This window comes from Saccopteryx leptura, chromosome 3, assembly GCF_036850995.1.
Source record: "Saccopteryx leptura isolate mSacLep1 chromosome 3, mSacLep1_pri_phased_curated, whole genome shotgun sequence".
NCBI lineage: Eukaryota > Metazoa > Chordata > Mammalia > Chiroptera > Emballonuridae > Saccopteryx > Saccopteryx leptura.
The window spans coordinates 214,684,399-214,699,271 of NC_089505.1; the positions used below are offsets into that span (position 1 = coordinate 214,684,399).

At 36.0% G+C, this 14,873-nt stretch overlaps 1 protein-coding gene across 2 annotated transcripts in view; it reads left to right on the forward strand.

Moving 5' to 3' along the window:
- The first annotated feature begins 10,417 nt into the window (after positions 1-10,417).
- Positions 10,418-14,873, forward strand: part of TMEM182 (transmembrane protein 182) — a 50,484-nt gene continuing 46,028 nt past the window's right edge. Inside the window, exons 1-3 of one of the 2 annotated variants that reach the window (XM_066377512.1) lie at positions 10,418-10,695; positions 10,931-11,030; positions 12,659-12,757. In XM_066377512.1, coding sequence (XP_066233609.1) covers positions 10,564-10,695; positions 10,931-11,030; positions 12,659-12,757 — 331 coding nt within the window. In that variant the 5' untranslated portion in view covers positions 10,418-10,563. The remainder of the gene's footprint in view (positions 10,696-10,930; positions 11,031-12,658; positions 12,758-14,873) is intronic. The other variant, XM_066377513.1, reaches the window with a different exon arrangement.

Here is a 14,873-nt window from a genome sequence, read left to right on the forward strand (position 1 = left end):
GCACTCCTGCAGCCACTTGGCTGGTGCAAAAAGCCACTGCCACTACCAACGATGACCTAATTAGTTCTTTATTACATTTTCTAACATTTTGCTAAAGTTCTCACTGAGTTCTATTCTACTCTCAAGTTTGGTGAGAACCCTTATGACTACTCTTTTGTTATCAGGCAAATTATCTTTATTTTCTTAGGGTCTTTTTCTGTTTTTCTTAAATTGCTTCTTCATTTGGAAAATATGCCTCAGTCTTCTCATTTTGTTTCACTTTCTATGCTTGTCTCTATGAACTAGACGAATAGAAATCTCAACAAATCTTGAAAAAATTGATTTGTGTACAAGTGATCTGTGTAGACTGTGTGCTGGGTGGTTCTGGCAGGCTGGTTGGAACTGGGGCAGGGCATGTGTGTGTGGCACCTGGGGTGCCTGCTGGTGGGGCCCAGTGGACGTCGAATGGCACATCCCAGTATGTGTGAGTATGTGGTGGTACCCTTTTGGTCCAGCTGGCTGGGGCTGAAGTGGGCTCTGGGCCATGCAGCCCAGTGTGCATGGGCACACAGGAGCCTTCACTGTTCAGGTAAGAACAGGCTCTGGGAAGGTAGCTGGGAGCCTTGTACATCAGCAGAGCACCTGGATATGGTTCACTTGCATTATGTCGGTTGAGGGGGAATGTAAACAGTGGTGCTCACCGGTACCTCTGATCCTTGAGAGACCCCACAGATCCCAGAGACCTCCTGTAGTTCCTCACATCTCTACAAGCAGTTTTTCTTTTTTGTTTATTGTGTAAAATCTGTTCAATCACCCCTCAGTTGTGTCTGAGGAGATGTTGTTCTATATGTGAATGTATATTTAATGTGTGTGTGTGAGGGGGCAAGTTCAGCTGTCATCTTGGACCCTCCTCTTACCTAAGACATTTTTTATCATCACAATTAGGGGTGTGGTACTATCATCTATTGCAGGGGTCGGGAACCTATGGCTTTCAAGCCAGATTTGGCTCTTTTGATGGCTGCATCTGGCTTACAGACAAATCTTTAATAAAAAAGAATAATAATGTTAAAAATATAAAACATTCTCATGTATTACAATCCATTCATTTCCTACCACTCATGTTCATGGTTGCGGGTGGTTGGAGCCAATCACAGCTGACCTCCGGGACAACACCAAATTTTTATTGGATAATGCACAATGTCCACAGTTTGTGGTGAGGTCAGGAAGTAAACTTCCCTCCTTTTAATCAAATAGTCAGCTAGCTAATTGCAGAAACCCTTTTGATGAAGAAGATGGCTAAAAGAAAAAATGATGAGGAGTATCGTACTTTTCAGCAGGAATGGACAGAGGAATTCACCTTTGTGGAGACAGCAGGTTCTGCAGTGTGTCTAATATGCAATGATAAATTGCATCAATGAAACGGTCAAATATAAAGCGGCACTTCGTCACACGCCATACTACATTTGCATCGAAATATCCAGCAGGAGACAGCAGGAGGAAAGCATGTCAAGAGCTACTGTGCAGAGTGCAAGCTAGTCAGCAGCAACTCCGTGTTTGGACCCAACAAGGTGACTGGAATTCGGCTAGCTTTGCTGGTGCTTTAGCAATTGTGAGAAACGGAAAGCCATTCACAGATGGGGAGTATGCCAAAACATTCATGCTTGATGTTGCCAATGAACTTTTTCATGACTTTTCAGATAAAGACAAGATAATCAAATGAATAAAAGACATGCCTCTGTCGGCAAGAACTGTTCACAATCATGCCATCATGATGGCAAATCAAATTGAGGCAACACAAGTGAAGGACATAAATGCAGCACCATTCTTTTCTCTTGCTTTGGATGAGTCAACAGACATAAGCCATTTATCCCAGTTCAGCGTGATTGCAAGGTATACTGTCGGTGACACACTATGTGAGGAAAGCTTGCTGTTTTGCCTATGAAAGAGACAACAAGAGGGGAGGATTTACTCATCTTTCACTGAGTTCGCTAAAGAAAAAAATCTACCAATGGATAAACTTATTTCGGTGTGTACTGATGGTGCTCCGTGCATGCATTGTGGGGAAAAACAGCAGATTCATAGTGCTTCTTTATGAACATGTAAAGAGACCCATCCTAAGTTTTCACTGCATCCTACATGAGGAGGAGCTTTCTGCTCAGATGTGTGGTGAGTAGCTTGGTGAGGTGATGTTGCTGGTCATTTGGGTGGTCAACTTTATTGTTGCCCGAACTTTAAATGATCACCAGTTTAAAACACTGCTGGATGAAGTTGGGAATAATTATCCTGGTCTGCTTCTACACAGCAATGTGCGTTGGTTGTCAAGAGGGAAGGTGCTCAGCCATTTCGCAGCTTGTCTGAGCGAAATCCAGACTTTTCTTGAAATGAAAAACATTGAGCATCCTGAGTTAGCTAACACTGAGTGGCTCCTGAAGTTCTACTATCTCGTGGACATGACTGAACATCTGAACCAGCTCAATGTGAAAATGCAAGGCATTGGAAATACAGTCTTATCCCTTCAACAAGCAGTGTTTGCATTTGAAAACAAGTTGGAATTCTTCATCGCTGACATTGAAACAGGTCATTTACTATATACTTTGAAAAACTGAGAGAGTTTAAAGATGCATGCACAGCAAGTGGCCCTGCTAACATCTTGATCTCCAGCAGCTAGCGGGCTTCACATCTAATCTGCAGTCATTCAAAGTGCGCTTTGGAGTATTTTGTGAGCGCACTCATCCTTTTAAGTTCATCACCCATCCACACGAGTGTGCAGTGGTCATCGCTGATCTGAGTTACATCCCCGTTGACTTTGTCAGAGATTTTGAGCTACAAACTGCTGACCTGAAGGCCTCAGACATGTGGGTGAATAAGTTCAAGTCACTGAATGAAGATTTGGAAAGACTTACACGACAGCAAGCAGAGTTGGCGAGCAAACACAAGTGGGGAGAAATGAAAAAACTTCAACCTGTGGACCAGATGATTGTCAAAACTTGGAACGTGCTCCCGTCACATACCACACACTGCAGCGTGTGAGTATTGCTGTACTGACAATGTTTGGCTCTACGTATGCATGTGAGGAGTCTTTCTCACATCTAAAGAACGTTAAGACCAACCTATGATCATGTTTAACGGATGGAAGTCTCAACGCCTGCAAGAAGCTTAACTTCGCCATGTATCAACCAGACTAGACTACAAAGCCATCAGCAAAACCATGTAGCACAAGAAGTCACATTAATGGTAAGAAGTACTTTATTCATCATTGGTTAGCAACAGCATAACAACATTTTTAAAAGAATTCAGAGACCTACTGTACTTTAAATGTGTTGGTCTTACATAAAATGCACACATTTACTTGTATTTAATGTTAAACATATTGTATGGCTCGCACGAAATTATATTTTAAAATATGTCCTTTTCATGGCTCTCTCAGCCAAAAAGGTTCTCGATTCTTGATCTATTGAGTAGATATTAGAGGTAATGCTACACAATTTCTATTCACAAAACAACAACCTAGTCCCCACAACAGAAAATTACCCTTTATATAGTATCTGTAGTACTGAAGTTAAGAAACACTGCTCTGGTGCTACCTTGTGTTTAAGGTATCAGCGACTTTGTTAGAGCATGTGTCATTATAAGAACTCCCCTTTTGGCTTTGGGTTATCACTCCACACTGTGAATCAGAGACAGTCTTTCTCTTGCAGTTCTAGGTATATTCCATTGTTATTTCTACTTGACACACGTTAGCATGTTGGTAGTTGGCAGGAGAAGAGAACATTCTTGATCAGCCAGACATAGTCTTAGAAAGGGACTTAGACAGGCACTGTGAGCCTGATTCTTGAGGCTGTGGCCTTAACAAGTGCTCCCATCCCTGTTTCAGTTGTAGCATCAGATATTCCAGTTCCTTTCTTAGGTAGAGAGGGTTTTCTTTGTTTTGTTTTGTTTCTGTTTGTTTGTTTTTTTGTTTAATACAATTCAGTTTTTTAGAGCTTGAGTTTCACAGAAAAATTGAGCATGAAGTAGAGTTTTTATATTACCCCTGCATCTAACATGTATAGCCCTCTATGATCAACAAAATCCCTAGTTTATATTAGGTTTCACTCCTGGTGTTGCACATCTGTGAGCTTGGACAAATGTATAATGACATGTATTCACCATTGTGGTGTCATAAAGAATAGTTTTACTGCTTTAAAGTTCTGGATGCTTTATATGTATTTCTGTTTCTTTCTCAGGGAGGGGAAGTTCCTTCTTTCCTCTCTCTCTCTCTCTCTCTCTCTCTCTCTCTCTCTCTCTCTCTTCTAGCTTCTTGTCTTACTTAAATACAAAAGGTTTCCATCATGTGAAAATTTGTTGCTTTTCACCATACAGATTAAGGCTTTTGTTCCAAAGGGGACATAGGTGGGTAGAGTTTGGCAGTGACAACTTTTCTGCTCCCCCAATCAATACCGAGATGAAAGATAATTCTCAAGATTTTCCCCAGTATACTCTGTAGCATATGGTAGGTTTTGTTAAAAACAAACAAACGAAACAAAACAAAGCAAAACAAAAGCAAGTTGATACAAATCTCCTTTAATGGGACCTGCAGGGACTTCACAGCTGAATCCTAGTATACCATAGAATACAAATTCCATCTATGGCCAGCAGATGGCAGTGTTCAGCCCAATTAAATTCATATTACTAAGAATACTATTTGGTCAGCAAAGTATTTTACTGAGCACCTACCTAAAGCATTGTGCTAGGTGTCACGTAGCCATAAACAAAAACAGAATTTCTTAGAGTTTCTTGCCCCTATAGAGGTTATTTGTTGTTCTTGTACTATGTGTAAGATGAGAAGGCTTGTGAATAATCTCTTAACATTGTACATTGTGTGGTCCTATTGTCATATTCAGGAGGGAAGAAGCAGGGAGGATGATTCACAAGAACCAAGAACTATAACACAAACAGAGATTAAAATTTTCATTAGAGTGGTAGAGACATATGGTCATTGTTCAAAGTCTGTTTCAAGAATGATCAGAAGGAAACAATATTAGGGTCATTATTCAGTCTATTGTCTTATATCCAGGAGTAAGGGACTACAATCCCTCACCTGTAATCATTAGGGCCAGATATATTGAAAACTCAGAATTTTGGGAAATCATAAAAAGTAACAATAGGGATATACTGTACATTGCTTACACTCCCAGTAGAACTTGGGGAACCCTGTGAGCAAATATATGTAAACAATCAAATACATGAAAATTCACATTATTGTTTATATACATACTTATGCCAATCAGGTATGTTTTGCCTAAAACTTTTGGTTTTTAGAGATTGTAGATGTTGGAATGGCAAATAAATATTGTGGATCTATAATATTTCATGACAAAAAAGAATCAATCTTAAAATCTCCAAAAGCCCATTCTTTTTCTGGAAAATAATTCCAACTTTGTTAAGTCTTGAGAATCTGATTTTTACATTTGTTTACAAATTTGTTCATCATTGTTGGGTGCTCTAATATGTATATTTTTTTCATTTTATTTTTTTGTGTGACAGAGAGACAGAGAGAGGGACAGATAGGGACAGACAGGAAGGGAGAGAGATGAGAAGCATCAATTCTTCGTTGTGGCACCTTAGTTGTTCATTGATTGCTTTCTCATATGTGCCTTGACTTGGGGGAGTTACATCAGACCGAGTGACCCCTTGCTCAAGCCAGCGACCTTGGGCTCAAGGTAGTGAGCCTGCACACAAGCCAGCGACCTTGGGGCTTTTGAACCTGGGTCCTTCACATCCCAGTCCAATGCTCTATCCACTGTGCCACCACCTGGTGAGACTCTAATACATTTTTTTAAGCTGAAGTGAACTGAAATTAATTTTGTTTTGAGAATGTTTAAATATTTTCACTAGATATTTTCATACTGCAATATCAGATATTATGACATTAGAGGGGAAAACACATACACACAGTTAATAAAATAAAATGTAGGCAATGTCTTTCATTATTTACATAATTCAGCCTTTGTTTGTCAAGTATTATTTAACTTGTAAAAAAAAATGAAGAGGGAATTTACCACACTATCTTGAAATGCTAATGATATTCATAAACTTTAACTTTTAAAACATTAATTTTTAAACTTTATTTTAATGAAAAAATTAAAAATATTTTTTCCACAACTTTTCTAAGTGACAGGAGACTCCAAAAAAAAAAAAAAAGGAAGAAGTTTTCAGGAAGTCAGGAGAATCTCCAAATGAGATTGTGACAGTACAAATAGGCAGAATGAGGAGGAAAAAAGTAAGGATGACCAAAGAATTCAAGAAACTTTCAGAATGGAAAGACGAAATGAAGTCAGGATTCTCAGCTGGGTACATGGCTTCTAATATCTGATTTCATAAAATGCAAGTTGGCCCCAGATGCTGAGGGTGGCTCTATGGCCTCTGTCTCAGGCACTAAGAAGAGCTTGGTTGCTGAGCAACAGAGCAATGACCCAGATGGGCAGAGCGTCTCTCCTAGTGGGCTTGCTGGGTGGATTCTGGTCAGGGTGCATGTAGGAGTCTGTCTCTGCCTCCCTTCCTCTCTCTGAATAAAATTTTTTTAAGTAAAAAAAAAGGAAAAAGAAATAAACTGAACCTGAGTCAGATCTTGAATGCTAGCATAAAGAATTTTATTTTATTCTTTAAAATTTTTTTTTCATCAAGAATGGTCTTCAGCTAAAGGCAGGATAGAAAGAATCCTAATGTATAATGCACCAACTTAATTGACACAATGCTGTATCCACTTCATATTACCTAATAGCCCAAATAATTTTCTGATGCATTGTTCCCATTTTCCCTACAAAAAAAGACTCACAAAGTTGAACAATTTGCCAAGATCACTCATTTAGAAAGAAAACTCTCACTCTCCTTTTTATTAATGTTCTAAATCTCTACATATTTTAGATATAGCTCTAAAAGATAAGAACTACAGTAAAAAAAAATAACAATACTATTATCACATAGAAAGCAATAACAAATGAACAATTAAATATACAACAAATGTTGTGTTTAAATTAGAATCTGAATGTCAATAATACCAGTACAACCCTGTGTATAATTTATCATGTCCTTAAATCACTCTTCTTAATTCAATTAAATTCTCATTCCAAAAGAGAGTCTGCGAGGGTGAATGTGGGCAAGGTACATGTGCTCCTGTTCTTGGCCCAGGTTCACTGTATCCTGGAGGATCACTCCCAAGTCCCCATTTAGCACCTTGCCTCTTCAGTTAGCTATGAGGATATAGAGAATTCAAGGTTGAAAGGTAGCAAAGCTATGGTGGTGACATTTAGGATATCAACGTAGAATCATAACCCACAAATTATTGTAAATTACTTTTGGCAGTGAGACCCCATGAAGACCTTTCTTTGCTTACCTCTGGCCTTTTTTTTCTTTTAATTTTTAAAACCATTTAGAATTACAGTTGACATTATAATATTAGTTCACGGTATATAGCATAGCAGTTAGATATTTATGTAATTTACAATGTGATGCCCCAATAAATTTGGTGCTACCACCTGGTACTATCAGTTTATTTTGAACACCTATGGGTTTGTTTCTGTTTTGTTTCTTTATTTTGTTTTTCAAATTTCACATAAATAATAATATGGTATTTGTCTTTCTCTGTCTGAATTATTTCACTTAGCACAATACCTTTTAGTTCCATCCATGTTGTCACAAATGGTAAGATTTCATAATGGATATCATCAAACACTATAATAAGCATTGAGAATAATTGAGCAAAAGGATTTCAGTCTTATGGTGTTAAAGCTGTATGGTATTTTTCTCAAAAAGAAGCACACAATTGAATGGTTGGAAATAATTAGATAGCTCACATTAATAACTGGTTTAACAAATATATATATTTTTAATGATGCCTATACATTTTTGGATACAGTAAGAAAATCTTAGTAGTTGATAGGTGTAGTCCAGTAGCTCTTTTTTTGTGTGACAAAGACAGAAATTAACAGGAATTGTTATAATAGAAAAATTTTACACTCTTTCTACTTATTTAAAAATCTAGTAATTCGTATGTGTGCATGAGTATATTAAAAATTTCATAGTAATGAATAGATTTTTACCACAAACCATTCAGATACAAATAAAATAAATAAAAACCTTACAAAAAGATTCTTCTCCCTTTCCAAATAATAATATTGTCACCTACAACCATGACTGCACAACCACAACCAAAGTCACAATAATCCTAGGAACAGGTGTACTGGTGAGTATGAGAATGTATTTAGGGTGGCCAGAAGTCTATTATTACAGCCTTTATGTCCTTCATTCTAAGAAATATATATTTTTTCACTTAGCTCATGAAATCCTCAAGGTCAGGGACTATGTATTGTAACCTCAATATCTGATAAAATGCCTGGATCCTTAATGATGATAATGTACTAATTATAGAATAATATTTATATTAATTTATATTTTCTGTCATATCAAATTAACACAAAGATAGTGGCTTATAACAACACAAATTTATGACCTTACAAGTACAAATGTTAGAACTCTCCCAAATGAAGGTGTTGGTAGGGTTACATTTTTCCTGAAGGCTTTCAGGGAAAGTCTTTTTTCTTTTCTCCTCCAGCTTCTCAAAGATACTCACATTCCTTGGCTGTGGCTTCCTTTCTTCATCTTCAAACCAGAAACTCTCTAACCCTTTTTCTGATTGCATTTCTTTCTCTGACCACTCTGTCTAAAAAGAATCACTTCTTTTAAGGATTAATGTGATTAGACTGGGCCTAACTGTATGTATGGTCCAGGATATTGCCATGTAAGGTGACATATTTATAAATGATATGAACTTGTGTAGGATTGCAGTTTGAATGCTTCTGAAGGCTATCACACAGCATCTCAGTAAAAGTGGTGATGTTAATTTCTTAGATTACACCCAGCATATTTTACCAGGCTTCATCTTGAACTTTGGAGCAAGGAACCAGAACAGCAAGGACATTTGGAGTTGTGTCGATCTAAGGGATGTTTAAGGAAGTAGGATGTTTATCTTAGAAGAAAAGAAGACCCATATTTAGGGGTCAAATGTGGTTGTGCTTTGAGGAGGCATGAGGTGATTATTTCCTCAAAATATCAAAAAGTACTGTCATATATGCAATCCGAGGATAGAATAGAATGAGTTAACTTTAGGGAAGCAGCTCTTGGCAGAAATTAAGGCAGAGATATATGAACATTACTGGTGTCCTTAAATTCAATAAGCTGGAAATGGCGTGGTTTGATGAGGTGGGTTGAGCATTAAATGAGGGGTCAGGTGAGATGAACTCTCAAATTTCATTTAAGCTTCACAGTCATTGATTCTAATTTAGAATTCCAATCATGACCTTTCAGCACCTCTAACTGCATATAGCTAGAGTTGACCAAGGCCCTACATTCTTACTGAAGAGCCATCATTTTTCTTACCAAATATACATTTAAAAGAAGCCAAGCAAAATAGGTGGTGAAGGAAGCTGATAGAGTTCAGAGGCCTCTTAGAAGATGCAGTGACTAATTATTATTGAGAATATAAAACCAATAACCATAGGGATAGTACAAGTTTTAAAATATGATACTGATACTTAAAAATATTCTCTGGCATATTCAGACATGAAAAGAAAACAAACAAATCGTAGAAACAAAGCATGAAGACAGTGTAGATTCATTGCTATCAGGCGATTTTTGTGGGTATTAAGTACAACTCATACTGTGAGGAAATTGATACTCATAACCAAAGAATGAACCAGATATTATTTTTCATAATCCAGAATACAATAAATTTTTGAAATTTTTTTTCATCAGTCTATTTTTGAAATGACTATTTGGAGTGACTTATTATTTGGAATGATCTGGGAGCTGCTGTAGAAAGTGCTGTTTTTATGTCAATAGTGTATGCAACATAAAAGTAGATTTTAATACTTTAAATAGTTTGTTACCATAGTAATGGACCTTTTAAGTACACAGCTGAATGTCTAGGTTATAAACCTGAGCTATATTCAGTTTTATCTTAGGCCATTTGATACACAAATTATTTTCTATCCCCAAATGTCCAAATGGAATTAAATTAGTTACAACTTCAACTGCATTCAAGAGAAGTCTCTGTGGTTCTTTTTAGCTGCGATTTATCTGTCTTCAAAGAGTCTTAAGGGTCCTCAGGGTTGTAATGATAGACTAAAAGGAGCTTGTCCAGACACAGAATGGGCCAGTTCTCTCAATAACTTTGTACCATTCCATCAGCTTTCCACTTCTGTGGATTACTCAACAGTAATAATAATCATTTCAGCTGGCTCTTGATACTCCTTTCTACAACTAGGGGAAGGTCAGCTATTTTTTGATCCCCATGGGAGAAAGAAGGCTCCTCAGTCAGTTTCCTAAAATAGCTAGCCATTCTCAGCTGCTGGGCTGGAGTCCCTCCAGGGATGAGCAAAGGGAACACAATCTACTGGCTGCTTGGTAGTGAGAAGCCACTAGAACATGAGCTAGGAGAGCCTTCTTGAGACGATTCTGCCTACTCAAAAATTTTTATTCTTTTTTTGTGAAAAGCTAGGTGTCTGCCATTTTAAATTTTCTTATTTTATTTAAAGAGAATTGAATATGAGACTAAACATTGCTATTTTCTTTGGAGCTCTCTTTGGTGCTTTAGGGGTTTTACTCTTTTTGGTGGCTTTTGGATCAGACTATTGGCTTCTTGTGACTGAAGTGGGGAAGTGTTCAGGTGAACAGAATGTGCGTTTTTTTCCCCCAAACTATTGTTGTACTTGTAGGTGGTGAGGATAGCCTTTGTATCCTCTTAAAATCAGAGAATAGTAGTGGGGTGTCTGTTTCTTCATAGAAGAGATATATAGAAAGCTACTGATCATTACTATTAGAATAAAATACATTACTTTAAATGTTTCCTGGATGTAATAATTGAGATTATGCTTCTTGTGTTGACAAGATACTTTATTTGTGTTCTGTACAGAAAGAGAATGTCACTTTTCACCATGAAGGATTCTTCTGGAGATGTTGGTTTAATGGGATTGTGGAAGAAAATAATTCAAATATCTGGAAGTTCTGGTACAGTAAGTGCACTTTTGCTTTATTTTTTCCTTTGTCTTTAAAATAAAAAGTCAGCAGTTTTTTTTAGATCATATCATTTACAAAGTAGAATTGAGCTCTTAATTGTAGAATCTCGGCATCCCAGTCCGACAGTCTATTCACTGCGCCACCGCCTAGTCAGGCTTAATTGTAGAATCTCAATAGGATTTCTTCAAAAGGTTCATGAAGTGATTGCTGTTCAGTAAGTAAAAATGGCTTTAGCAATAAATATTTTATTTTAACATATAAATAGGAGTTTGGATATTTATTGGAAAACTGAATTATCTGCTGTTTACTTGTTCATATTCAAAATAAACTAATCCTAATAAACAAACAGGTATTATTTTTAGTATTTTTCAGAGTCTCTATTATTGTTACATTGCAAATAAATGATTTTTTATCTTTTTAAAATCCAGAAATAGCAATTTATTATCTCTATACATGACTTCAAAGTTAAAAAATACCTCTTTTTTATAATGAAATTTAATTACCACCTCTGGCAGATGAAAGCTTGCTCTTTTTGAGCTTCAACCAATTTTGTGGGCAATAGCACAACATGTCTTGTTTTTGATCTTTGAATTCTCTCATAGAAACTTTAAGTTCTTTTTCTGAGGTTGAACAACTTCTTAAAAATATGATGCATTCTTTCAACTGTATTACTTATATGTTATTAATCTTTGAAAATCAATTTATTGAAAATAACCTTATCTTATTACATCCAACAAAGAAAAGAACTGTTTGTTACCCTAAAGCTTATTGTGGGTTGAAATTATTTATTCTCCCTATGAAATACTCCTGTGATAAATCAAAGTATGATATTTACACAACAGTCAAGATTATGAAATATGTAATAAAAATATGAGATCGCAGATGACTTAAGCAAATTTCTGGACAAAGTAATGATAAAGTGGCATTTGGAGAAGGATATTTTATAGATGATTTTATAGGCTTTTCAGGTAGAAAAATAAGCATGTGATGTGTCAAAAATTATATAGACTTTGGTATAGTGGAGTAAGTAAGACTATACAAGAGGAAGATTTTGCCAAGGACTTAGAGAAAGAAAGAATATTTCACTCCCCTTTACAATGTATAAAATGAAATCTTCAAGTTTTTAAATAACATAAAAATTATTTCTTGTGGTTTCTTCAAATTCCAAAAATGTATTTGAATTATTAGGTCATATGATCCATCTTTTCCCTAAATATAGGTCAAAGAAGAAATTTTATATTAATTAGAATTGATCAAGGTTAAATGCAAGCTTATTAGATTTTCAAAGCAATTATCATTATTTTTGAATACTTACTATGTGGCAGGCATTGTTAAGAACTGAAGAATATGATTGTGAAAATAAATGAAATTGAGGAATTTTAAGGTGATATCAAAAAGGCATTCTCTGTACTGAATTATGTCATGAGTTAGGTTCCTTGTGTTTTTCAATATGAGATTTTTAGAAAGTCTTCTCCTTTCACTCAACAATCATGTGAATTTGTTGATCAATCCTACAGTTTTATTTAACTTATATAGCCCCAGACTCCTTATTTCTCATCAATTAGGAATAAATCTTTACTCAGTTGCTCAATAACAAATACCATTGTTTTGGTCTCCTTCCTAGCCAATCAGCCAGCATCCAAGAACTGCACACATGCTTATCTGTCACCATATCCTTTCATGAAAGGCGAGCACAATTCTACCTCCTATGACTCTGCAGTTAGTAAGTACTTCTATTTACAGAATGTCTCTGAGAAAAACATGGCTTTCTGAAAGATGCCCACTACAAACTGTTGTGGGCTATGAAAAATATATTTAACATCTATTATTTCAACATTAACTCTTATATCAATCTGTGATATATAAAAGAATAAGATATCATTTTAACATACAATTTATAATTTTCATAAACTATAACTTTGGTCTAAAACTGACTTGCCATTTATAAAGATAAATTTTCAAAAGTGTGTTTTCTGATATAGAAATAGTGATTGATGTTCATTAGGAAGAATTGCTTCTTAAGGGCTTAACTAAGCTACAACTAGTCTTACAATAGAAACTATTGTAGTATATACCATGCTTTTGGAATGCTCTTTTTGCAATTGTTACACATAAAAATCTTATTTTGTTACTTTATTCCTACAAAATGACTGAACTTGTTTATATGTGATAACCTACTAAAGAAGAGTAGTCAGATGTCATTAACTGGGAGCCATGGTTATTAGCTTTCTTTTTCTTCTTTTTGTATTTTTATACTATTTGTTCTATAGAAAGTATATAAACATAGTTTTTCTTGAAGGTACATAATATGTAGTACGTACACCTAGCTTTATAGAAAGTACATGAGATCAGTATGTCAACTTTATTCTCAGCTGGTTTCATGAAGTTTTAAATAAAGAGTATTTATCTTAATCTTAAGACTAAGGATTGATAGGTCATATCAAAGAGAAGCTGTGGAACCAAAATCAAGAGCTCTTAACACTGTGATCAAACATTGAAGTTCCCCTTAGAATGATATTGTCACTCAGTACTGCTATATTTTCCTGAAGAGACAAAAGATTTAACTACTCATTTTTACAATTGATGATGTTGGAAAGTAAACAAATGTTTCCCAAGTTGAAAAAAAAATGAAGAGTAGGTACAGAATCTTCCAATGTCATAAACAGAGCCAAAAAATATTTGTATTTCAAAGAGAATGCATAAAGAATTTATATTAGTCCAGATTATATTATAATATAAAGAACTTATATTAGTCAGGATTCTCCAGAGAATCAGTAGGAGACATATAAAAAAGAGATACTGAAGAAGAGACTTTAAGGAATTGGCTTATGTCATTGTGGAGGGTGGCAAGTCTAAAATCTGTAAGATTCAGAGGAGTCAATATTGCAGTCTTGAGTCTGAAGGCTGGAAACTCAGGTAAAATTTTTATGATCCAGTCCTTCTTCACAAAGTCTCAGTCTCTGTTCTTAAACCTTGAACTAATTGGATGAGGCCTACCCTCATTATGGAGGATAATCTGCTTTACTTGTAGTCTAAATAAATGGTAATCACATCTATCCAGCACCTTTACAGTAACATCTCAACAAGTGTTTGACCAAACAACTGGACATGATAGTCTAACCAAGTTGACAAATAAAATTAACTATGACAGAACCTTCATTATTCATTTATTGTTTTTATCTTTCTGTAAAAGGATGTATTTCCATTCATTATAGTTTTGTTTTAAGTTTGTCAAAGGTTGTAGCATTTACTTATATCACATCATTAACATGACATTTTATGGAATGAAATAGGGTTTGCATAGGAAAATAGGTGATCTGTTCTACCTCTGTGCTTGTTCACCAGGGTTGCTTGTCACAACACACTCAAAAGAATTGTGACCATTGGTGCTGCAAACATGTGTGCTTACTCTTGCAAACATGTAACCTACTCTTTCCTACTAAAAACTGCATGAGATGACCTGGCTGTTTGGCTCAGTGGTAGAGCATGGGACTGGTGTGTGGATATCCCAAATTCCTTTCCCATCAGAGCACACAGGAGAAGAAACCATCTTTTTCTCCACTGTCCCCCTTCCTTCTCTCTCTCTCTCTCTCTCTCTCTCTCTCTCTCTCTCTATACACACACACACACACACACACGTGGTACCTTGAGGTACGAACAGACCAACATACTTTTTTTAAGATACGAACTGTGACTCGGTCTGTATTTTGTTCGAGATCCGAGTGAAATTCCGAGATACGAGTCGTGATTTAAGAAGCTGACGCTAGTTGGCACACTGGCGCACGGGTCCAGTATCGGCAGTTTGATATACGAGTTGACTGACTTACGAGTTCAGTTAC